Here is a 24822-nt window from a genome sequence, read left to right on the forward strand (position 1 = left end):
GAAGTGTCGAGACGCGCGAGAGATAAAAGTACAACTTATCGTACATCGCATTCGATCAACGGTCGTTTGAGCGGTAGACCTTTGAAATGGGATTTTCACCCGACGCCGACGTTTCAGTTTACCAAAAAACGTCTGATAAAAGTTGAAGCACCCGATGGTTGCCGGACAATGTCTGACTTCACAAAACGCGACGCAATCTGAACTTTGTTTTCTAACGCTCGTGATCTGCTACAAATTGCGATTCATCTTAGAGGAGATCTAGAGGGAGTACTTGGCGGTGGTCACAGATCACAATAACTCATTACGGAGTAGCAGGGGTACTCGATTTGACCCGTCTACCCAGTTTTACCCAACCCACCCACCCCTGGTACGGTTCGCGCGGGGTTTAGAACGGGCAGACGCGATTACGTGTGTACGCGGATACTCGAATCGTCCCCTCAGACTCTAATTAACTCGGATATTGACCGGACCAACGTATATATTGGCGTTCCGCGCGTATGCAGATGCCTTTTTTGTTCCGCACGCATCAATCTCGATATCGTACAATCAAGGGGAAAACGTTCAAAGAGAGGTGCCGCCAATTTATCAGGTACCTTTCGTTTTTATCGTTGCGCTATTTTTATCGTCCTACCGTCGCGACAGGGGGATGGACGCGCAAAAAGCTCGGTAATGTAACCACGAGACAGGGTTCTATTTTTTTTTTTTTTTTTTTTTTTTTTTTTGAATAAATAGAATCCAGTTACGCGTTCGGAATGCAACGAATCGTTCTCCGCTCGTTAAGCCGTGGTTGTCGTCGAGTAATCACGCGACGTTTCCATCCCATAAATATCGCGCATACTTATAGCAATTTCACTCACCGATCTTCGTTGTGGGGTAGATGTTGTAGGTGGAATCCTGAACCCAGGACGTTACAGCGACGTATTCTTTAACGAACGTTGGTATTTCACACCTGAGCACACCGGTATTTCCTGGCAGGACGTAGACGTCTCTCACTTTGACCTCGTACTTCTGACGCACAACTGCAAATAAGATTGAAATCGGTTAGGCGAGAAAGGAACAAGGAGAGAATACGCTCGAGATCTCTTTAAATATTGAATGGGTAAAGAGACGGTACTCGACACTGTAGAAACGATGTCATTTAATGGAACGGAATGTAAATTGAAAAAAATTTAATCCATAAATTCTTAACGTTGCATGTGAATCAATGAAAGGATGGGATTAGTCACGTAACGAACATATTCTATCAGTTTTTAGTTTCCTCTCCCTACCATAATCCAAAACGATTAAACGATGTATCCGTGTGCTCGCCAAGACTATTAACTTCTCCTCGCAATTAATTATTACGCGAGCAAGATGGATCACGGTTCTTCCAATATTTTTAATCGCTATTTTCCTTATTACGTTATTACCAGACCATATTGATCGAGTAATCATGAAGCGAGGCGCGTCTCGATTCGTCCCTGCGAATTTCAACACAAATCCATCGTCCGCCGCGCCGTTGAATCCCGATAACGCGCACTAGACATTTTCCATCGGAAGCTCGTTATTCCATTCGCGAACAACGAGGTTTTTTCACACTGTCTGCGAGCCGTGCTTTCGGCAATTAGTGGCCACCTCTCGAGTTTCCAGTCTCGCGTAATCCAGTCGCTCCGCGTAATTCAAAAGCAGGATTCCTTTTTCAACAGCGGACGCTCGCCGCGGTTATTCGAGAACCGCTAAACGCGATAAGTGATTCCTGGCAGGACGCCGCGTCGTGTGGAGATCGCGACTGAGGTAAACGTCCCAATTATCGACACATTCCGCGCCAGTCGGAACTCGTTCTTGTTCCACGAAACGACGTTGTATGTAATCGGATATCGTCGTCATGGTTTCAAATGCGATACTGACAGAACTAATTACTGTTGCGTGAGTTGGCTACCGATTCTCTTGTCGAGCTGACCGTTACGTAACAGCTGTCCGAATTAGGCCCGTTCATTTAACTATACGCCGAGAAGGGAAAAGAGTCTCCGCACGCTTGAGTTGTTCGTCGCGTTTGGTTTCGAAGGGGTGCGCTTCGCGTCACCCTCGCAAACTGGAACGAGATGGAACGTTCACGCTCGTCGGTACGAAAATGTGGGTGAAAGTACTTGGCAGAGCGCGAGAGACCGCGAATCTTGATCTTGGCAGTGAGTGCCGCTTGTTAGCCATAAGCGAGCGCGAGTTTTAAGGCCGTGCATGTGCGGCGTGGTCGAGGGACGAACCGAGACGACGACAAATGTAGTTGGCTCGGCTCTGCTCGACTCGCGATCGTTTCCCTAGCGTACTTTTTCCCCTCTGCCCTCTCTCCCGGTTTAGAACATCGTAACACGAAACTGCCGATTTTTATGCGGCGAGAAAACGAGAGATCGCGGCGAAGCGGTAAGTATTCAACGCTGATGTCCCCGCGTCGGGCCTCTAAGTGCGACGCTGCTAAATTCGCACTCGTAGAAATGCATGCCGCTTTCAATGCCGTAATTGCGAGTAACGATAATACTCTGGAAATGACGGTCTCCGGGATTTTTCGTCGAATTACGTACACGGTATAGCCCGAAACACGAGAACGACGCTTTTTCTGTACAGTTCTGTACGTTTCTCCGTGGACGAGTTGTGCGCGACGCTCCGAATGCGACAAATGCGAGCGATTCTTCTCTCCCACAATTGGATCGTTCGTTGTGTACGCGCCGCGAGTACATTTTCCTAACGTGTTTGTCTGTGCCATGTTTAGAAACGTTGACAATATTTGTATTCTTTAACCCTTAGAAGCCTGATTTTCCGAATTAAAAAAAATCAAAAGAACATTATGTCGCGGTAATATACATACAGCCATATATTAAAAACAAACCAATTACACGTGTACAATTCAATTTGAAAGTCCGGTATCAAATTTGAAACTTAGGGTATTTAAGGGTTAACCGACTTCAATAACAGCGAAACGATGACCTATACTCTGTCTATTGGTACGCGTACTGTATATATATATATTTCTAATATATTTCTGTTCTGCCTAATATATTTCAATTCGAGGAAATGTCCGACATCGAGTGTAAGGGTGATTTGGCGTGGAATGAACCTTGCGCGAGGAGACGTCTCGTTCGGGGGACGAAAGAGAAAGAGAAAGAGTCGATCGATCGGAAGAGGTGAAATAAAGGTACTCACCGGCCTTTACCGTAATTTCACGGCCCAGCACCCTGCCGACGCTGTTCGAGGCTTGACATCTGTAGACGGCTGAGTGGACGTCGTGTCGGTAGCTCTCCGCTCCGAACGGCAAGAAGTACATCGAGCCGTTTACCAGAATCTCACGGATGTGCGGTATAGAGAGCACAGGTGACCCGTCTCCCATAAGCCAATCGATCCTCGGCGAGGGACTACCTTGTGCCGAACAATGGATTATCGTCCCGGTCTCGTTCGAGAATTTGATCGACGAGTGTGGCTCTGTCTTCAACACCGGACCCTGACTATCCAGCACCACTCCCCTTCCTGAAACATGGATCGCAAGCGTGTCACGTTTAAAGGCGACGTCGTCGATATTACCGAAAGTGATCGACGGTACGCTTCCCAAGCAGTCTTAAAACGTGTTTCTTTCCTCAACGTTAGAGGACCGTCCAACGCGATCTAGACTCCCGTTCCTTTTCCCCAAAGTGTTTCTTCGATAAAACACCTGCCGATCGCCAAATCGCGCGAGACCGAGGAGAATTAATTTTCTCAGTGAGTTCGAAGAGGTCAACATCGCGAGTACACAAAAGAACGTAGCCTGAGAAGTTTAACGAGAAGGCGAGAATTTCGACAAGGATCTCTCGCCACTCTTATCGTTTCCACCCCGATTCCAGGCCCCGTTTTCTCCACACCCTGGTATCTCGCGCCGGCGGTTTCTCTCGTTATGCCTCTCTCTCGAACGAGAAAAATTGATAGAGCAACGTCTCTGGCGCAGCTGGTACCACTGGCGTTGAAGAGCGGTGTTCCCGTGATTCAGCGAGTGGTGTTTTTTAGCCTGGGTGCGGAGGTGGCTGCGGTGGAGGACAAAACGTGCATAGGAAACGAGGCGAGGACAGAAGGGCGCGGAGGGTCCCGCTTCATTATATACGAACGGTGGTTTGATAACCTGGAAGTCGATACGCGTGAATTCGGTAGACCGAGAAGAGTGTACCGACACTGCTCGGTATCGCATCCAGGGAAGTTACACGTCCGCAGCTGCCGGAAAGACGTTTACCTCCGGTCGCTTCCTGCGTTCTACGAGCACGATGCACCTGTGCCACCAGTTTCCCGACTGCGGACTCGCCATCTACGTTACATTTATATACCTCGCAAACCCTGTTCGACGTAGCTGCGTACGCTCGCCCGATACATTCATGATGCAAAATGTTCTACACGTATTGCGTGCATCGGATGCAGCGGTGCATCTGCTATTCCCCCAGGCGTCCTTCCCCTTCTATGTACGTCGAGCATCGAACGACGACGATGGAAAATATGGTTAAAGTAGCGAGCCTCGTTGCAGAAAGGTTATAAAGCATTTTACTCGCGTAAAGGTAACGGTCTTTTCATTGTCTTTACGGCTCGATCGGATGAGATTTCATAATGCTTAACTAGATTGTCCCTTCCCTCGTTCCTGTGCACGCTTTACGATTACCCGTCAACGTTTGCCGTATCGCGCGATGGAGCTGGTTTTTTGCGTTCCGTGCGCCATCGAGAAACTGTTATTACCGTTCGTACGAGTAGGGTCATTTGCAACTAAACGTTCGCAAAGAAAGTTACAGAAAGGCGTGGAATAACATTTGTTCTCAACGAGTTCAGTATTTATTTTTGCGAGTGTCTAGAATTTTAGATCGATATCTGTTGAGAGGAACAATTTCCAATGAAAATTCGTGCAAAACCTATAATTCTGTCCAGTGGCGTAGCTGTCAAACGCGATTCGACGGAGCTTAATTAATCACGGTTAAATTCAGAGCTAAAACTTGTTCGCAGCCGTCTCGCTCGAGGCTCCGGGATTATTTTCATCCCTGCAAGGAAACTCCGACTCGAGGCACGATCGAACGGGAGTACCGCTCTACGCAGGCCATTAACAATGACTTTTTCCTCGAGTGTTTGTACATTTACTGTACATAGGGGGTTCGATAATCGCTCGCGGTTTACGTTTCTCCGCGAACTTTCAATAATTGCGTAACGAACAGAAGTTCGATGCACTTGTACGAGCTGCTTCCGGTGTTGTGTAACCAACGGATAACTACGTTGGCAGACAATTACACACCGACAACGTCCTCGCCGCAATAGTACATCCGTTGTCTCTCTCCGCTTTCCGCAAACACAATGTAATTATTTACGAGCGTCTATTTGTCTTGCATTGCGCCGTGTCACGGAAAATTTCAAATATTGCGAAACCCAGCAACTGCGCGACTTCGACCGACGTTCTTCTCGTCGCGTTGACCCCTGTGCCTGTCTAATAGTACTCTTATATTCTTGCCTTTGGGGGCGTCTGTCTTTTCTCTCGTTTGATCTTCGGTGCGGTGTATTATAGGTGCATCAGAAAGGAGTGCTTCGAGTGCAAAGAACATCCCATCGTGGGGTGGTTACGTTATTAAACTCGCCAGGGTATTTTGTCCATTTCCACGGAAACATTTTTCCATTCCGCGTCGCGTCAACCGCGCCATTTAACCGAAACACGAGGAACATCGGTAACCCGACCGCGTCGAAGGAAAATCCTTTGAAGGGTTCCAACGACCACCCCCCGCGAGCACCTTCGAAGCGGCGCGACGCGGCGGTGCATTCCATTACGCACGTATGACCGTGCGACGGTTACGCGGGTCGCTTCCTCCATTCTACAGGGCACGATACACCTGTGCTAGTCCGCGATTATGCACCGGCGCCATTTATGCCGCGTTCATACACTCGGCACCCCGTTCTCTTTTCCGGGACTCTAGCGTACGCAGCGTATCCGATTGTTGGAGCGTGCTGGCGTGCTATGCGCGCGTATTGCAGCCGGGTGCATCGAGTGTGTAAACGGTGCGCCGCGTTGCAGGGAGCAGCCCTGTATTCTCGCCTCGCGCCTCGCCTCTCCTCGCACCTCGCGCTTCTGATTAATTACAGAGCACGGTTACGGTGCCGTGCCGCGGCCCGGTATTATCATCCCCCGGCACACAGACGTATTAACTGCTGTAGCTCGATCAACGTTCGCGCTTTTCTTGATAGAACGACCAGGTACGAGTCGCCCGTGCTAACCTCGCCGATCGAAGGAAAAGAAAGAAGCGCGATGCCGTCGTGAGTGTAGCCATGTGTCCGATACTTGTACTCGCGCTCTAGAGCTTCTTTTGAGGTATTGTTTTTTAATTAACGAAGAGCAGAATGGAAGCCGATGGGTATTCTTCTCGGCGTTGGTTATCGGTATTCTGTATTTACTTGTTGCAATTGGATTGGTCTAGCTTGCGGGAAGAGAGATTTCATTTTTCTATTTGATGCCAAACGGCAAAGTTATTGCGTCCATGGCGCATCGCGTAAAAAAGTATAACTCGGTATTCTTTTCGGTGATGAGCTACCACCATTCCCTACCTTTGTATGAAGAAGGTCAGCAGTCCGAGGACTTTGACGTTGAAAGCGGGAGTTCTATTTCTTATTGGTCAAGCAAAATGCCGCCCTATTTTCACAATTTTTTCGCTCCCGCGATGAGTCCGAATGCAACGGACCTGAAAATGACCCCGTTCCGCGAGAACAAGACGAATCGTTTCCGATTTCCCTGCGCAGGAATTTGGGTAACGACGAAATCTATCGGGAAACCCGAGCTTCCTTTCTGGAACGCGTCGAGACTGGAAATTGGCAACGTCGGCCGCAATTCTCTAATTAGGCACGCGGATCCATATGAAATTTAAACTCCCCTCGGAGCTCGTCTCGAATAGGAAGCTGACCTCGGATTTCAACTTGAATCCGATTCGCTCTCACGAAGACTCGCGAAGTGGTAACTGACGGTCGGATATAAATTTTCTTGGCTTGGATATCCCTTGGCAAAGACTGCTTCGGCTGTAGATTTTAAACGATTACGTATCGACCAGAAGAGGAGACGTAGCGAATTTAATTTGCGCACAGATTTCAAGAAACCCGTTCGAGGGTGAGCTCGGTCTTAATCGAGTTTCAAAGCAATCGAACATTTCTATTCCGGTAATAAGACGATGGAGAAAATAAAAAAAAATGTCGAATAATCAACGTAAACAAATCTTATTGTTTCGGTGTTCGCCAGTGAATTTCGACGTTCGTCCCCAATTTTTGACGCAACGAACGCACGCTCGTGTCGACGGTAATCGCGATTGCGCGATCGTGTTTGCGGAGAGCTCTATCGAAAGGTTCATCGGAATGCCCGAGGTCAATGACACCGACTGCTGATCTGTTTTAACGCGCGATCGGCGGGAGTTGCTTTCGTTAATTCGAGTGGGTTTAAACAAGGTCGGGCGGCCAAGATCGATACCGCCGACCGCGATTATCCTCGCGTTTCGCCCGGCTAATCCGACTTAAGCGCCTACATAAATACGAATACATTTCCCATACTCGAATCCCGAAGTTAGCTGCAATGCAGCAGCGCGATACCGCTGCACCGCTTCGGATTTCGCTAGCACGCGTGCACACCGTTAGGATCGTTTGATCTGGATCATGGTTAATTTCTCCGTTGGTTCAGGCGCACAATACCGTACCTATCACGCCCATCTCCGCTGCATCGCGCAGTCCGATTGCTCCTACCGTGGGGCCCATGTACATATATACGCGCCGATTCCTCGACAGCACGAGCGTACGTGCGCGCCAGAGGAAACATGTCGCCAAAGGGTACGCGTAATCGACAAGGTATCAATTCGCGGCGAAGCTGTCGAGTTCGAAGCGTTAGATTTCCTTTCGATCTCGTTGGCCCGTGTTGACCAATTGGACCGATTCAAGGTCCAAACTCTATCACCTGAACCTATCGAAGGAGACGTGATTCGCGTGTCTCGCAGACTAGTAAGAATGGAACTTTAACTTTTCCATTTATAATCTTATAGAAATGTTTAACACGGTCCGTACGTAACGAGAACCCAGACGGGAATGGGATGCTTGACCGTCCCGGTACTCGCTAGGAGAATTAGCGATTCAGAGTCAAACGCGGCGCTTATATCGTCGACCGTACTGCTGCAACCGTGCGCTTTTCCGTTTCGCCAGGACAGTGTCTCGCGAGGAGGAAATTAATTAAAACAGCCGTAACGAGCACTGGGCGTCGTTCTGTTTTTTTAGGCGCGTCTGTACACTTCCAGTTTTACTTACGATGAAACAAAATTAACGAAGTTGATTCAGAGATGAGGGTTTTTGCTTTGCATTTCCAATCAAGAAATTTGCCTTTCCCGTAAGACAAGGAGAAATACGAACGCATCGATGCTCGCAAAAGTGTTTCAGTGACATAAAACACTCGTCTTCTCGGTTTTCCGGTAAAGCGAATTGCCCCGACGCGACTTCCTGGTCTATCGATTATCTATCTTTTTATACGCGATAATCCTCGACGCTATGCACCGTCCAGGGATCTTGCCGGTTCGCTTTGAACGCAGCGTCGATGGTCTGGGTTAGGTCTGCTCGATATTCGAGAGCATAGGTAGACACATTATGCGCGCGCCATGAAGCATATTGGCCGGAATCAGGTTGCAGGGAAGAAAGAAGAGAAATCGACGGCACCGACGATGAAATTACTTGGCTGCGTCGCGAAAAGTCTTATGATTCGTCGTCTCTCTTTTTCCTTCGTTAACCATTCGATACCTTTCTTCTTTTTTTTTTCGATTCTCTGTCCTCCGCCCCGCCCTTTCAACGTCTCTATCTCTCTCCTTCTTCCTGATAGACGCGGATGAATATATTTCCCTCGGCAGCGTCTTCATCCGACCGAATGGAAGAATCTAGCGAGACGGGAGCAATATCGGCGGAAATCGAATCGCAAAATGGAGAAAATGACTGCGAGTGCTTCACCCTATCATGAAGAGGAACGAGGCGAGAAAATCAGGGGAAAGGTGAATGGCGGAGGAAGAGCGAGAATACGAGAAAAGACGGAAAAGTCCGAGAGAGGCTAACAGTGAACGGAACACACACACACACACAAAGAGAGAGAGAGAGAGAGAGCGGGGGGGGGGTAGAGAAAGGAGGAATGCATTCCTGGGCGAGTTAATCCCTGGAGTCTGGAATGGCTGACAATTCCATGGATCCGTGCCTTCTGCCTTCCGCCATACTACTAGCGATCGTATGCGTTCTCGTACGTGCACGCCTTTGCGATCGGTTGAGTTCGTGCACGGAGGTATGGTCTACGTATTATCGCGTGAAATCGATTCGTCGTCGACCCCTAATATCGCGAAACTGAACGTAAATGGATCGTAATACGGTAGGGAACCGGGCATCTTACGCGTGGGAGTCCGTGGTTCTTAAGGCTCTCTCCTCGAGTCTGCGAAGGAGCTCGGTCTGCTGACCCGATCGTTATCGTAAGCAGCTTACGACCAGTCTGCCGTATCGTCCGTTGTCTCCGCGGCATCTTCTTTCGACTTTGCGAATTGCCGTTTATCTTCTTTCCATTCCTGTTCTTTCCTTGCAGCCGTGATTTGGAAAGGAACGAGAAACTGGAAGGATTAATATCGAATATAGACGCTCCTCTCGAAGAACTTGAAATTAAGTTCCGTCTTCGTTATTAAACGACCATAATTAGTTCTCTACTTGGTAAACGGTTACCAAAAATTACAGACACCGTTAATAAGCGAATGGTTTTAGAAACTACTCCGAAATACACAAACCGAATTGCCAGTTCGTTGGGTCCGGTGATAATGATAACAGTTCGACGATCGAACTGTACCGTAACGATTCGATGAACTTGGACGAAGCGCGGTGATGAATTTTCAACGCTATCCGAAGTTCTCTCGAGCATTTACGTTTCGAGAGGACGACTCTTTTTCAACGAGCAGCGACAGGCGCAATCAGCAATTTCGAACGACTTGGTCATCTGTCAATCGATCGATCCAATCTTTTCCCTTCTCGATGAATAAAGCTATCGGTGTCCAAATCCTCGAGCGCGAATGGGGAAAGTTTCATCTTTCGACGAGTTCGATGACCGTTGTTAACTTGTTAATTGCTCCGTGAAGAGGATACGCGCATCGTTCGGAGAGAATAGCTATCTACCATCGCGAACCATCCATGTGTCGATGACACCAGCATCGACGACGATCGATCGCGACGATAGCGTTAAATAAAATACAGAGTAATTGCGGCCGCGTCGACGTAGCATCGTTATTTCTTTGCTATTTCTCACGAATTACGACGGGAGCTTTTCTATTTCGAGGATTTGACATCGGTACGCATCGTTGCCAATTGCGAAAAGAGAAGTTAAGAAAAGCCGATACGTCGTCGGAAAGAAAATGAAGCGCAAAATGCAATTAGCGGAGCTACCGGGCAATTGAAACAATGGACGGGAAGTGAGCTGGTGGAAAGATAATACGGTTGAGTCCTACTTGCGATTCCTAACCCCAAAGGAAAGAACATCTCGAGAAGCAACAAAAAAGTACGGCGGTCTTAGGTCGGCGAAGAAAGCGTTTGACATCGCTGGATCGTTCCTCCGTAAACTGCTTAGCAGCAGATAGTGGCTGGGTGAGCTCCTTTGCTGCAGGAATAACTTTCTTAATCCCCTTCTTAGCGGAGTTAATCTCTGCGATTAATGCTTTGCTAGCCCGTTGCTCGAGGAATTTCTCTTTTCAGATGTTGAACGACGTTTAGCATTTTTCTCGTCTGTTCCATATTTATTTACAAATAAATGAACCAAGATATCCGTACGCATCGGATGAACGGAATAATGGGAACTCCCACGCGTCATACGAGGCTCGACAAATTCAGATTTAAATACGTAATTGCATATTTAATTTTTCTGTTGCTTCTGCCAACCGAGGGAGTGGCGCTTCCGGCGGTGAAAAACTTAAAGTGGGACATTTTATAAGAAAAGTAGGACGTAGGACGCGAACCAGTTATTGTAGGATCGTGGTACCGAAAGTAGGGCGGGTGACAATCCTGGTCGAGAATAAAGAGTCGAAGAATTTTTCAGGTAAAGGGCCTGGAGGAACGAGTCAAGATCGAGACGATTAAAATAGGAGCCAAAAAATTCACGAAAGAGTGATTCGGTGCAAGTTTGATCGATCGTCGAGGGAGATGCATTCCATTCTGCGACGTCGAGACGGAGCAGTGTCAACGAACGCGACGATAAATCAAGCAAAAATCGATATAGACGCGGGCGCGGAATTCGGATGCATCGGTCGACCGCGACGCGGAGACAAAAGAATTAACCAGACGCCAGCGTCGCTGACTCGGTGCGAGTATCGACGCGTGCAGAGCTCGTTTCATTTTTCTGGAAAATTAATCACGAATGTCGCAATTGCCACGAGATTTTTTGAAGCGGCAAACCGGCGTCGTTCTCGTCGGCGAGCGCAGCGCGAAGGTTTCCGTTCTGTGCTCTCTCCGGCCAGGTGTTCGTAGCTTATCGCTCGCCAGCATCCGCACTCCAGCGACACGCTGAATTAGCATAATACTATCGGTGTCGTTACGAGGCAGTGAAACTCTTCAGGATACTTGAATTCTCCGATACAATGGAATATCGATCGAAGAGAGAAGCCAGTCTCGCCGGTGGCGCAGACGGCGAAACGGCGCGGCCCTTGACGTGTTGAAGGGAGAAAGGCCGTGCACCCGATGGTGGCGAATGGACGAAACAAAACTCCCTCCTAAGGGTTACGCGATCCGAAAATAATTCCCTGCTCGCGAAGGAAATAAAACAGGAAGGAAGTAGAATCACGGTCGCGGGGCCACGCACGCGGAAACGCCGCGGGAGTAGAAGAATGCTCGTCGCCTCCACCATGTTGACGAATCGAAGAAAAGAAAAACAAGCGCGAGGAATGATCGGTGAGCCTCCGTCGTGGAATTTTTTTCTGCCTTCCTCTCTCCGTTTTCCGACAAACAAGTGCGCGACCCCATTAAGAGCCGTCTGGTGTTCACGACGCGCCGTTAAACTACGACTAATTTCTCCATTTAACGTTTCGCGGCGCACGTACGCGAATGAAAATTACGCGCCCTTTTGTTGCAAATTCATGAGTTTAGGAATACTGTATGTTTGATATAAATATAAATAATAAAAATTTATTTTTAATTTCATAACTGTCGGGAGGGTGCAGTCCCATCGCACGTTGGTCCGGCCACCCCTGCTCGCGGAAGGAAAATTCAGCGGTCGGCTGTGCTCACCTTTAAAGTGCGAAACACCAGTCGCGATTTTAATAAAAAGTGGCCGCGAGCGTGAGCCGTGAATTCAGCAATTTGCACGGCACTCTGAAGCGTCATTCTAATTTCGGCTTGGCGCTGGCGAGCTTCCTGCGTTTGGGCAGTTTAGCGCGCGTACCACGCCATTTCGTCTCATTTTGCATTCTAATTACAAGCTGCGTCGCAACGTAAATCGTAAATTATTTTCAATTGTGAGATAAAGTATGGCGCGCATATAAAGTTACGCCGCCGCTGTTACGCCACCTCGCGATGAATACAGTCTGGCCGTAGATATTGTTCATTATACGCTATCCATCGTTAATTACTTCGAATACAATTAAAGGGGAAACCCGCGGGGTGGGCGTTGAACGGCGAGTAAGAGCAGGAGAGGGACGGAGAGGTGTATAGACGCGGGCTGGGGTGAATTGTTCCGTTGCCCCTGGGACCGCGCATTCCCCTGCTTTTCTATCGCGTCGCTTAATTTCGCGCGAATGTAGCGACGGCCAAGACGTTTATTGATGGCAATTTAACTCGGAACTGTATTCGCGGGCCGCGCACGGTTCGTTTAGCGCGCGCATTTAAAAGTGCCGCGTAAAACGAAGGTTCCTGTTCTCGCTATTCTTGCAATTATTCGTGCCTCGCGTTTTTCCGATTAATTGCTGTGCGTTTTTAATTGCTAAGTCTATTTGAAGTCTCGCGTCGTACTCAAAGGGGAAGACCGAGGTCAATTGTAACAGTTTCACCGTTTGCGTTTCTATTTACCAAACGAATTTTAACAAAATTTGCTCCTCTCCCGTCGACAGAGCGTCTGGCACGCGATTGTTTTTTCCGCCTTTTTTCGTGATGCCGTGGTTGATTCGTCCGTGCACTCGTCGCCGGGGCTTAAATTTCACCGTGGCTGCCAGATTACGGCTCGTCCGGGTTTTCAAAGATACGCATCCGTTGGCATTCGTCGCCAGCACAGAGGCTTCGCGTACACCGAAATAAAGCCAAAGGGGAATTCGATAGATGGTGCACCGTACTCTGCGAAAGCAGAACGGAGATTTAATTTATTCGGGTATGCAATTTTTAATTTGAATTTGTCGGGGTACAACAACGCTTGTTCTACTACTCGTTATATAATGAGTTCCGCTGGATTAAGAAGAAGTGTTTGGCCCTCCTGGTCCGACTGCGTCGGGCCGCACCGCTATTATCGGATGCAAGGTTCCCGCAGTCGATTTCTACGGCGAAATTCGTCGCCGTCGTAGAAGCGGAGTTTTAATTTATTCTTCGACCTGGTTGTATTTTTTTGCGCTCTCGGAACTTGTCGCGCGATGCACTTCGAACTATCGTAGAACTCGCGGAACGACGGACCGGATAAAAGTTTTTTTCTTCTTTTTTCCTCGGTGAATTTCCCCACAGAAATAGTCCCCACAGAAATCCACGGGACAATCGATTCCATCGTGATTACCCTTTACCGTGAAGGCGAATGTACGATGAACAAGGGGATTCGCGATATACGGTCATTTTTTGGTTACTACGATCCCCGTGAGGATCCCGTCACACCGACGGAGGATACGCGTCGAAGACTCTCCAATTATAATAGGTGGATACTCGAGGTTCGTTCGCAGGAAAAAAGATAATTAGGAAATGATTGAACGACCAGTGACGATTGGTGAAAAGTGTACCGGAAACCGTGAGAGGCGTCATCGACAAAAGAGGGTGAATGAAACGCGTATGCGCGATCGGCATGATTGCATTCCAGTGGTAGGCGGATAATAAAAAAAAAATTCCCGGTTACGAGCGGCTCGTGGTTGGTTTCATAAAAGGGTTACTCGACGGGGCAGAAGTACCTTTGGGAGTCGCGGTCTTTGAAACAGGTTCGACGCGAGATCGCCGATACATGCGGCGATAAGTCGCCTTCGACGCCGATGGGTCCCTCGACGCTTTTAACTTGGAGTATTTGAAAAAAAAGCGTGCGACAAGGAAGAGCAGCAGTGTAAAATTGACGAGAACAGAAGGAAAATCCGCCGCGTTGACGATGAGCGTCGCAGGGTGGAAGAGGAGGTGAGGAGGGGAGGATGTTGGAGAGGGCCAGGTCTGGAGAGGGGCACAGGGATCGATGAGATAGAAAGAGACAAAAGCGACAAAAGAACCGATGGAACGGTACCGGTGAAAGAGAAGGGACAGGGATAAATGAAGTGGATAGGGAGAGAAAGTAGCAGAAACGAAGCGAGCCAGAAAGAGTGAAATATAATTGATAGGGAGCGAACGAGCGGGAAAAGTGTACACGTATGCAAATGAAAGGGAGGTCGACCAGGAAGGGAGGTTAGAGAGGAGCACAGCTGGGACAGGAGAGAGAGAGAGAGAGAGAGAACGCGAGCGGAACGGAGAAACGAGGAGGTAGCGGTCGCGAGCGAGAGGTGTATCGGCGATAGAGATGCATACGTGCGAGATGCGACGCAGGCTCCCGGGACTGCGTTAATTCCAGGGGAGCTGATTAATCGGAAACAGGAGTATAGTGCAAATAGGCGCGAGATAACCCCGTCGTCCGCCGCGCCAACCTATCCGCGAGCATGTCCTCCCTGGTTCCATAATGCATCCTGATGGTGGCTTTGATCGACCCCGTTCCTAGATTTAGAGTTAAGTCCATGGGGGTACGGCGACGGCGCGTCGGATCGCATCGATTTAATTACAATCGATCCGTCAAGCCGATGACGCTGCGCAACCAACACCGGACTCGATATATCGCGGCTTGCCCTAAATTTGGAAAGTGTCCGGTTGCATGCCTGCACCGCGCCATGTTGCGTCCTGCTGCGCTGGGCTATTTCTGTTTCGGGTTACCGTCTTCTCATCCGTCCGTTGCGATAGAACAACTATTGCCAAATAAGAAGCAACGATACTACTTGCTCTATACGCGTTGAGAAAGTAAAAAGATTCATGGAAGTGTCGCGCGTCTTACCTCCCGAGGAGAAAGATCCGTGGAAAGAGATCGAGACATACTGGGTCAAACGTCACGGTCAGCCGTAGCACGGCCTGCGACTAACGGGCAAAAATTACTCGACGTCCACATTCTGCTTACTCGCGCGCACTGTTTCGACTCATTCCTCTTTACGCGAAACAGATCTTTCTTTCTCTTTGTAAGACATTTCGTTTTGTTCCTAGAACAGGCTTGTTTGTTTACGTACACGTTATCCGACTCTCTCCCCTGTTCCGTTTTTCAGTCTCGTCGCTCGCTGTCGAGCAGAACAGACGCGCGTTCATCTCGATGGAGTTACCTCCTAACGATATTACTCGCAATCATTCTTGCGCATTTGCATAATTTCTCTTTATCAAGACGGAAGTTACGGGAGTACTCGCTCTTCCGCAGTTTTTGCGGAGGGAAATTCAATTCTCAACTAATCGCGCTGAATTCCAAATATCGTGGGCATTTGAAGAGATTAAACCAAAAAATGACGTCGAGCAACGGTTACGTATAGTTACCGTGCCATTTGGGTCCTTGTCCAATGCTACATACATCCGTTACTATTTGAATAAAATTCACTCGCCCTGATGCCGCGTATTTCATTTGATTTATGAAACGCTCGAACGGGTGGATTTAGTCATTTATTATTTATGTATTAAGTAAACGGATTATCGTGCTCGTATACGTTGTACGTTATAATAATCGCAGAAAAAAAATGTGTAAAATAACAATGTTTCTTCTTTTCCGTAGAGTCTGCGCTTGACTCTCTATTTAAACTTATAAAAGTGTAGAAACTTTTATATTGTTATTAGAGTTTCAAACAACTTCAACCCAGTTAAGTAATTCTAGATAATACACCGTTTCAGTCATCTACTTTAACATTGAAATCTAGTGGTACCGCTTGTAAAAATTCTAAAACTACGAAAGAGAGTTTGACTTATTTATTATTTTTCGAAGCAAAGCATGCATGAATTCCAACGCAAAATCGAAATAAACAGCAGCAGCAAACAGAGTTTCGTTTGAAAGCGTTCGATGCACGCATTGCTGAGTATCCCTATAATTTCGAGCCTGAATCGCGCATAATATCTGGTAGCTCGGCGGAATAATCCATCCGCGGAACGATAAGGCTCGTTCGTTTCTCTCATTTCGAAAGGTGCATTAATCCAGATTTATTCGAGTATTTCCCGTGTACCGACTATTTCGCCCGGCAAATATTGATTCTAATTTTTCATCGATACGCGGTCGCTTTGCGCGGATGGTTCAAAGAACGACCAGATACACTGAGTGAATAGCTCGCTGCATGAGAATATTTCGTTCGATATATGATACACACACATGTCAACGTGTTAAGCTGATGTAATCGATGTACACGTGCGATCTATTCTTTCAGTTTCTGTCAGAATAAAACTATATTTACTAGTTTCCACGAACAAATATCCCTCGTTACCGCTCATTACTCTTATAATGTGTCGTTCACGCATGGGAGGTTTGCGTTTCGTCTTTTTTCAATTGTTCAATCTGTCAGCGGAATGTTTAAACGTAACGCGAGTTTTGTTTCAACGTTTAGTTTCAGAACTCGTTTCCGCGATATCTGGCGCGAAATACGGTTAATCGTCGATGCAACGCGGATACATGTAATTCTATTGTGTCGACGTCCAGGCACCGGATTTTTCTTTCGAATCGGAAAAACTCGTTCATTTTATACCTATCCTCGTGCGCGTATTTTAAATCGTGCGAAATTCGAATGTCGTGTTAGCGAGTACCAATCGCTGGGGTGAACTTGACAAAACGCTATCCGACACAGTTCGCTCTCTCACCGTCGACGCGTTGGATTTCAAACGTCGACTAATAAAATTCATGAAACTTGTTACGGTACCAGATGAAATCCGAGAGAACGCGGTGCGGTCATTCGTCTAAAAACAGAAACGACGAGAGGCGGAATAATGGGAAAAGTAAGCGAGGGAATTATACACGGAAGAGAGTGTAATTTTCTGAAAAAAAAAAAAACATGTCCGTAAAATAATCGACCACTAGTGGTAGTTACCAAGAAATTTATTAAGCATTTACAGCAATTGATCTCATGGGGAATGAATGTATTCTTTATCGTTCGAATTGTATAGAGCAAAAGTATCATATCGTGTGGAAATAACTTTCTATGACGAATATTATGTTTAATCGGTTGAAAAGTTATCGAATTAACATAGTTTTCACATCAAATACACTTTATTAAAGATTAATTAATTAACCGGAATTCCCAAACATGAAATCGACGGAGAAGTACTCGTACATCAATTTCTTTGAAATAAATGTTGGATATGTTTAAATTATCTGACATTAAATACTCGATTCGCAAACTTTGCAAAGCGCTCCGGAACTGTGGTCGCGCGAAAGCGACGCTCGAAACTCGGTCGCGCAATTATTTCCGTATACTCGGCCGAGTCGAGTAAAACTCGATTGTCGATCAATCGACTTAAAACGACGTTTCTGGCACAGATGGGATACCTGGCTGCGAAGTGTGTCGAGGTCCGCGGGGAAAAAAGGTAACAACGCTCGCGCGTACTCGCTTCGGTCCCTTTTTCCCAAAGCTCGAAGCTGTTATCGATTCGAAGGAAAAAACTGGACGATGTTGCCCGGACCGTTCATTTAAAGCAGTACGTATTTAGAGGATTGCACGCTTCGCGCGATACGCGCACGAATTAACCGAGAGTTTTACGTTTTTCTGGATTTCGACGATCAACCGTCGACAGTCGACGCCGACGGCTGCAATCTTTTTTGCGATGATAATCAAGCGTGGGCACGGTGGGCGACCAAATTATTAGTTGCACACGCCGAAAGTGATTCAACTCTCGAAAGGTCCCCTAAATTTGTCGATAGTACGCGTAGTTTTTTTTCGCGTTGATTCGTATGGAAGGGATGTATAATAAATATATAAATAAAGTGAAAATATATTAAAATCCTTAATGAGACGGTTTGCGATGTCGGGCGAAAATAAAATATAAAACGTGCAGCGAACTGTCGCGTATAATTAGGGAAATCGCCGAGCGCAAATGCAGTCGGACCGAATGTAGGTTAATTGGTTTTCGCGTGGCTATATAGATTCTATCGAAAAAATATCGACGCCCTTCCGCTCGCGTACAGCTGGCCGCGTTTAGCGACAATTTCTAACGATCAGTTTGAAGCGTATAAAGACTCAATTTGTGTCGTTAAATTGATACATTAACGCGACATAATATGGATTCCCGTTGGAAGGATAGCGTTCGGCTCTCCATCGTGCCGCTGCAATTAATTAGTTTTGGTACACAGCTATGACAGCTCGTGACAATTTTACTGCCCGTGCGCAGATGAAGGGTACATGTACATCAAACTCGAATCTTCCGTTTGTTCTTATTATTGGTGATAATACAAAATTTGTCCAATCGTTGTCTAAAAGGTGGATCTGACTTTCGCGTGGCAACTGACAGAAATATATCCGTGATATTCCCCTGATTCTTCGGTCGTTACGGGGTGCGAAATTTTCCAGCGTCGGAAGAAAGTTTGAAACGCTGAAACGTTTGCATTTCGCAGCAGCGCAACGTAGCGATATCGCCGCGGGATTAATCGATTTTTACACCATTTACGCCGCCTCTTAGCGTGCGCTACGCCCTTTCACAGGTTGCTTCCGTTCGCGTTCAACCGACCGAACGAAAGCCCCGTAACGCTCCGGGGACGATGCACGGGAAACACGTAGTGGATTCTAGCTGTGTGTGCGCGCGGAAAATTCGAATATGCCACGGCCGGAAGGATGGGAGTACAGAGAACGGGGGTGCTTTCTCTGTCTGCCGGAACGAACCCATATTTCCCAGCCAGATCAATGTTAATTCACTTAGCATAAATTGCGGCCGAGAAGGTGAACGACGGCGGTAGCAGCTGCGCCAAGTTTCCTACCACGTTGCAAAATCCACCGGCACGCCCGGCAGCAGGCTTCGTTTTCTTCGAACGACGGCTGAGCACCGGGTCCGATTGCTTTATTCGCGTTGAATGCACCGACTGTTCGCCTGTAACGCGACCACGCGTACTAAATCAACCGGAAGCTTGATCAATTCGCGTCACAATTGGAATACAAGAACCTCGACGTTTGTTATTTGTAACGGTGGACGCACGGGGAGTTACAACGAACGATGTAATAAATTCCAGGACGACGGTAATTATCGCGAAAACGAACTCGCCGAGTTACGCTGTCGCGGAATGATTAAATTGTTGACATCCAAGAATTGATTAATTCCTTCCTGCTCGTAGCGTTCGTTTTACGCAGCCATTTTTCCCATCGTTCCTTTGATTAATTTTCATTTCCCCGCGACGTTGAAGGATCCCATTTGAAATCAACGGAAACCCACCCCACGGATGCCCACTCGAAATTTTGCATATTCGTAGCCCGTCGTCGTTTCCTTGATTCTCTCTGGTGCTATAATATTTTCTACATAACATTGTCAAAATTAATAAGCTTGCACATTTAGCATTTTATAGATGCGCATGGTTTATGGAACGTTTCAGGTTTCATAACGAAGTATCGTACAGGGTAATGGATTATGATGCATGAATGCGTGACATAGAGTGGGAAAGTAACAGTTTCAACGAGCATAATTAACACATTAATCATTGGCTGACATTCGTTTCATTAATTTATCTTACGGTATCATCAATGCAACTCTAACGGAATTGTGATATATACATAAAGACTCGAATAAACACAGCTCCTTCGCAAATATATCGACGAAAGACACCGTATTCGTCTCAAACGTAAAACCTTACAAATTTATACGATAGAGACGTCAACTCACTAAGTAATTAAACCAACGCATAAAAATAAATTTCCAAATTCGTACGTGTGCTTATATGGACGCTTGTATTTGTTTCACCGGGTGGATTCGAGGCAGATCGATAATACATATATTTAATTAATGCTGCGACAACGGCCTCGAGCCGGCGGAGTATCGATATTGAAATAAATGGGTAAAAGCCGAGTGTATTTTTGCTATTTCCTGGCCTTTGTAGTTCCGTGTGTCAACGACCTCCCGTTCCTCCATTTAATTTTCCCCTGTGATAACGATATGACAAGCCCAGGATGAGAAACGAAAAAACGACTTACAAAGCATCCTCGTTGTACCGTCTAGTTCAACTATAGGTTCGCGATAGTTACCCACAAGGCCGTGCCTTTTACGATAAAATACAAAGCTGTTAACGCCACGTTATAGTACACGATAGTTCACGCAGGGGTGTATCAGCGTCACGAACACGTTGAAGGACCGGAACGAAACCATCTTCCACGTACAATTTTCGCTGATAATGAAGATGGAAACTTCTTGTTCGTTTCGGAAGAAAACTTCTGCCTTTATCACGTGGCGCACGCGTTTAGGTCGACAAGCGTTGAGAATCGTAACACGCGACTACTGTTTCGAGTAATTAGTCGCGACGATCAAACGTTTCGGTCGCGTTTCCATCCGAAAAAATCGTCGAGAGAGCCGCTTACGTTCGACGTAATTAATTTTAAATCGAGCACATGCCCGTCGACACTTTAACAGCGTCTGCATTGGCATGGCCGCCGCTCGGAAATTACCGAATATCGGAAATCCAACGGCGACGATGATGGCGTGCAATTTGTGCATTTCCGTTTTGCGGTTAACGCGCTAGACGACAGCTTCGAATACGTACAAAGTTACCCATCGCTGAACATGGAACCAATATCGCAACAAACGTTATTGTTTAATAATATGTAATACTCCCATAATTATTGTAACAGTCGAAAGCAGAATATACAGAGTCGGCGCATTGTACTCGTAAACCGATGAGGATTGTTGAGCGATGACAATTGAACAATTGTGATACGAGAGCTTTCGAAAAGTTCTTGAAATGAATATTTCATTTACGGTGGTAGCTACTAGATGCCCTCCGATTTCTACGTACACAGTCCTTAACCGACCTCTGAATATCCTGACACGACGAGTCTTGTTCCTTCGAACTATTTTTGAGCGGTGTACAAAAATTTGTAATCATAGGTGGGGAACGACGAGTTCGAGCTGGCTGCTTTAAACGATCGCGCAACACCTCGTTCCACCGTGCATTGGTACTCGATAGCGGAATGTGCTTCGGTGAAGAGCCGAGCGGCGAGGTGTCACGCGTTACACGCGAACGCGAGGGGTTCACCGCGCAGGGGTCGCGGCAGGTCGATTCGATGAATTCAACGTCTCTGGAACTGGTTCGCGTTACTTTCAACCGGTGAGCCGAAACATTGTCCTGGTCGAGTTGTGTCGCTCGACAGAATTCGTCCTATGGAATTCGTAAACAGAGAGACGTGGACGTAGACAAAAGAGGTCTTTGGTCAGCGACTTGGCGAAAACGAGCGACGGACGCAACGGAAAGGAGATTCAATTCGACGGACGATCGGTGCTCGACGACAAATAGAATGGAGAGGAACGCGTGCAGGGCTGTGCGACAGTGGGTGTGTATCGATCGCGGTTTCTTTTGTGCTCTGAGAAACGATACGAACGCGGTGGAAGATAGGCGCGCGTAAAACGGAGGGAGAGGAAAGAAGAAAGGGACCTTGCACGGGGCGAAGCGCACGAAGGAGAGAGCGAACAACCGAGCCAGAGGGATAGAAAACGGGAGGAAGGAGAGAGAAGTCGAGCTTTTACGGTGATTACTCGTCGTCGCGGCTGCATCCGCGCGCATTGCATCGGAAATGATTTCGCGCCCAATTAAACCATAGGAAACTCTACCCTCCCTGGGTACTAGAAGGGGGATGGTGGTAGCAGTCACCCCCTCTGGTGCACTTATACTCTTGACGCACCCTAGGGTTCTGCCTCGGTCCGCTCCTCTCTGTCCCTCTCGGCAGTTCCTCTGCTTCTGCTCTCGGTTCTCCCGCCCCCGCGCCACTCACCTTTCCTCTCGGTTCTCGTACAGGCTCGGCTAAAGCTTTCCACAAGCTTCGGCTCGTAGCTGTGGCGACACGCGGCGTAAATGAAATTTTTACTCGGGGAAAAAGTGGCGTTCGTGGTTGCGAGACCGGGGCGAATGGCCGCACGGAAACGAAAGCGAAGGCGAAGCGGTGTGAAGTGCGCGGTGGTGAAGGCGGTGGTTTGGGGCGAGGCCGATGGCGAGGACGAGGGAAATCAGCCGATACCTTGGGGTAAGTGCGCGGGTCTCATCGAGTGTTCGTTAACGAGTGCCGAGGCGAGCGTAGCGCGGCTTCCGGAGCTCAGCGGTCCTCCCGGAAAGCGGGTCGTCCTTCTCTCGATACTCTCGTTACCGGATGAGTGTCGATGCTTTTTAACCGACGGCATCGTGTCGCTGCTGGTTGCACACCGAAATTCGTCGGTCTCTCAGTTCCCGGAGCGCCCGATACGGAAAGAGAATAGCGCGCGCGACGATGGAACGCCAACCGGGTTCAAAGAACTCGGCTCCGCGCGGTTCGCAACAGATACGCCGGCCCGTGTAAACGAAAAATCCGATGCACAGCCGTTTGCCCCTGGGCTCTGTTCCAAAAAGTGGAAGACGCACAGAGGCGCGATATCCTCAGATCAAAAGCGACACCTTTCGCGTTTGTACAACACCGGTGAATTAACCGAGTCCGCCGCACCTTTATGTCGTCACCTTACAATGGATCACGTCGTCGATATATGTAGATGGATGAATGTCGTTTCGAATTTACAAGTACACAGATTCGCCGATCCATGACGGTGGAAACGAAAACTGCGTCGAGTGAAGGGTTGAAAAGTCTATCCAGTGGGCAATCGGGGAAACAAGGAGAAACACGAGAAAGAGAGAGAGAGAGAGAGAGAGAGAGAGAGAGAGAGAGAGAGAGAGAGCGAAACAGGAAAACGAAGTGGGATCAACAGCGATCCACGATTCGCTGTTGTCGGGATACATCGAGTCGGAGAGCGAGCGAGCACGGATCGAGGGCACAGAGCGCGGGAATTGTAGAGGTTTGTACTCGAAGATGCAAACTTTTCTCGTTAACAATTAAACCGCTGTTCGCAGTGTTGACTTCGACGTGGAGCGAATCAGAGAAATCAGAGAGAAAAAAGGAATTGGTGGGAGAGGGTAGAAATTACGGGTGCAACGAGGATGAGGAGGACGCCGACAGCAACAAGGACGAGAAGGAAGAGAAAGAGAAGGAGGAGGAGGAGGAGGAGGACGTCGACAACGCAGCAGCACGCCTAAGTGACTCGACTGGCCTGGCTTGTTAATTATCGACTCGGAGCCGGGGATGTACCAGAAACGCCCGACGACGGAGTAGGGTGACGTTCCCAACCTAATCACTTTTCCTTTTTCCACCCTCGGAGGAGCCCCTTGTTTCCGACGCGTTTCATCTCATCTACGGAGCTTCCTGTGTGCCTACACGACGACGGTCGTCGACGTCGTTCGTGTCTCCAGACATCTCCAGATACGTCTCTGGGGCGCCGGCAGGCAGTGTCTCAGCGCCGGCCTGCCCGCACGCTCTGACGTACGAACACAATGGCTTTAACTAGTTAACGAGCACGGACCGGCGACGAACACATCGAAGGCCCGGAGTTGAGACGCGTACGGCTATACGCGAAACGTGTCAGAAGTCGAAAGTCGAGGGGTCGAAGACCTCGGGCCACGAAACACCGGCCCTAGGAGACCAAGTTCCGTCGCCCTTTAATTCGTTTTCCTTTTAATTCCCCGTTCGAATGCACCGGAAACGTGCATATTATAAATATCGCAATTTCCCTAAGGATGACGGATTACTCCGCGAACTCTTTGCCGAATACGGATACACATCGCGAAGGAAGGTCGAGCGGTTTCTATATACATCGGATCAGGACCATTGCACATATAAAACAGGAAACATTGCACAAGAGCAGTTACGAAGCCCGTACACGAGAGTACGCAACTTGACCTTCTCGCACACCGACCTATTCAAGGAAACATGCTCCGTCTAAATTAAACTTCACCGACGGATTCGTCGCACATCTTCCGGTTTCCGTATAATGTTGCTTTCGGTCTAATTAATACGGACGCGCAGTGGTAAACACGCGTTCGGAGGTCTAATTGGAAAGTTTACGGTTCCGGTACGTAAACTTGAGCTCTACGCATACAGCCCGTACGTGTGTGCGTTACGTGGTCTGCATTACCGACCGAGCAATCTGCATTACCGATCGAGTACTTCGCTTTACCGACAGAGCAATCTGCATTACCGATCGAGTACTTTGCTTTACCGACAGAGCAATCAGCATTACCGACCGAACAATCTGCATTATCGACAGAGCAATCTGCATTATCGGCAGTGCATTCTGCATTACCGACAGAGCAATCTGCATTACCGACAGAGCAATCTGCATTATCGACAGTGCAATCTGCGTTATCGACAGAGCAATCTGCATTACCGGCAGAGCAATCTGCATTATCGGCAGTGCAATCTGCATTATCGGCAGTGCAATCTGCGTTATCGACAGAGCAATCTGCATTACCGGCAGAGCAATCTGCATTACCGGCAGAGCAATCTGCATTATCGACCGAACAATCTGCATTATCGACAGAGCAATCTGCATTATCGACAGTGCAATCTGCATTATCGGCAGCGCAATCTGCATTACCGGCAGAGCAAT

The 24822-nt window shown here is 47.9% G+C and overlaps 1 protein-coding gene across 5 annotated transcripts in view; it reads right to left on the reverse strand.

Annotated features, from left to right (window-relative positions):
* The window catches only part of LOC128873256 (cell adhesion molecule Dscam2-like), a 105632-nt gene that overhangs the window by 51764 nt on the left and 29046 nt on the right, over positions 1-24822 (reverse strand). For all 5 annotated transcript variants that reach the window (XM_054116695.1, XM_054116696.1, XM_054116699.1 and 2 more), the window contains exons 3-4: positions 3175-3495; positions 858-1019 (exon numbers count right to left, since the gene is read on the reverse strand). In XM_054116695.1, coding sequence (XP_053972670.1) covers positions 858-1019; positions 3175-3495 — 483 coding nt within the window. The remainder of the gene's footprint in view (positions 1-857; positions 1020-3174; positions 3496-24822) is intronic.

This window comes from Hylaeus volcanicus, chromosome 3, assembly GCF_026283585.1.
Source record: "Hylaeus volcanicus isolate JK05 chromosome 3, UHH_iyHylVolc1.0_haploid, whole genome shotgun sequence".
NCBI lineage: Eukaryota > Metazoa > Arthropoda > Insecta > Hymenoptera > Colletidae > Hylaeus > Hylaeus volcanicus.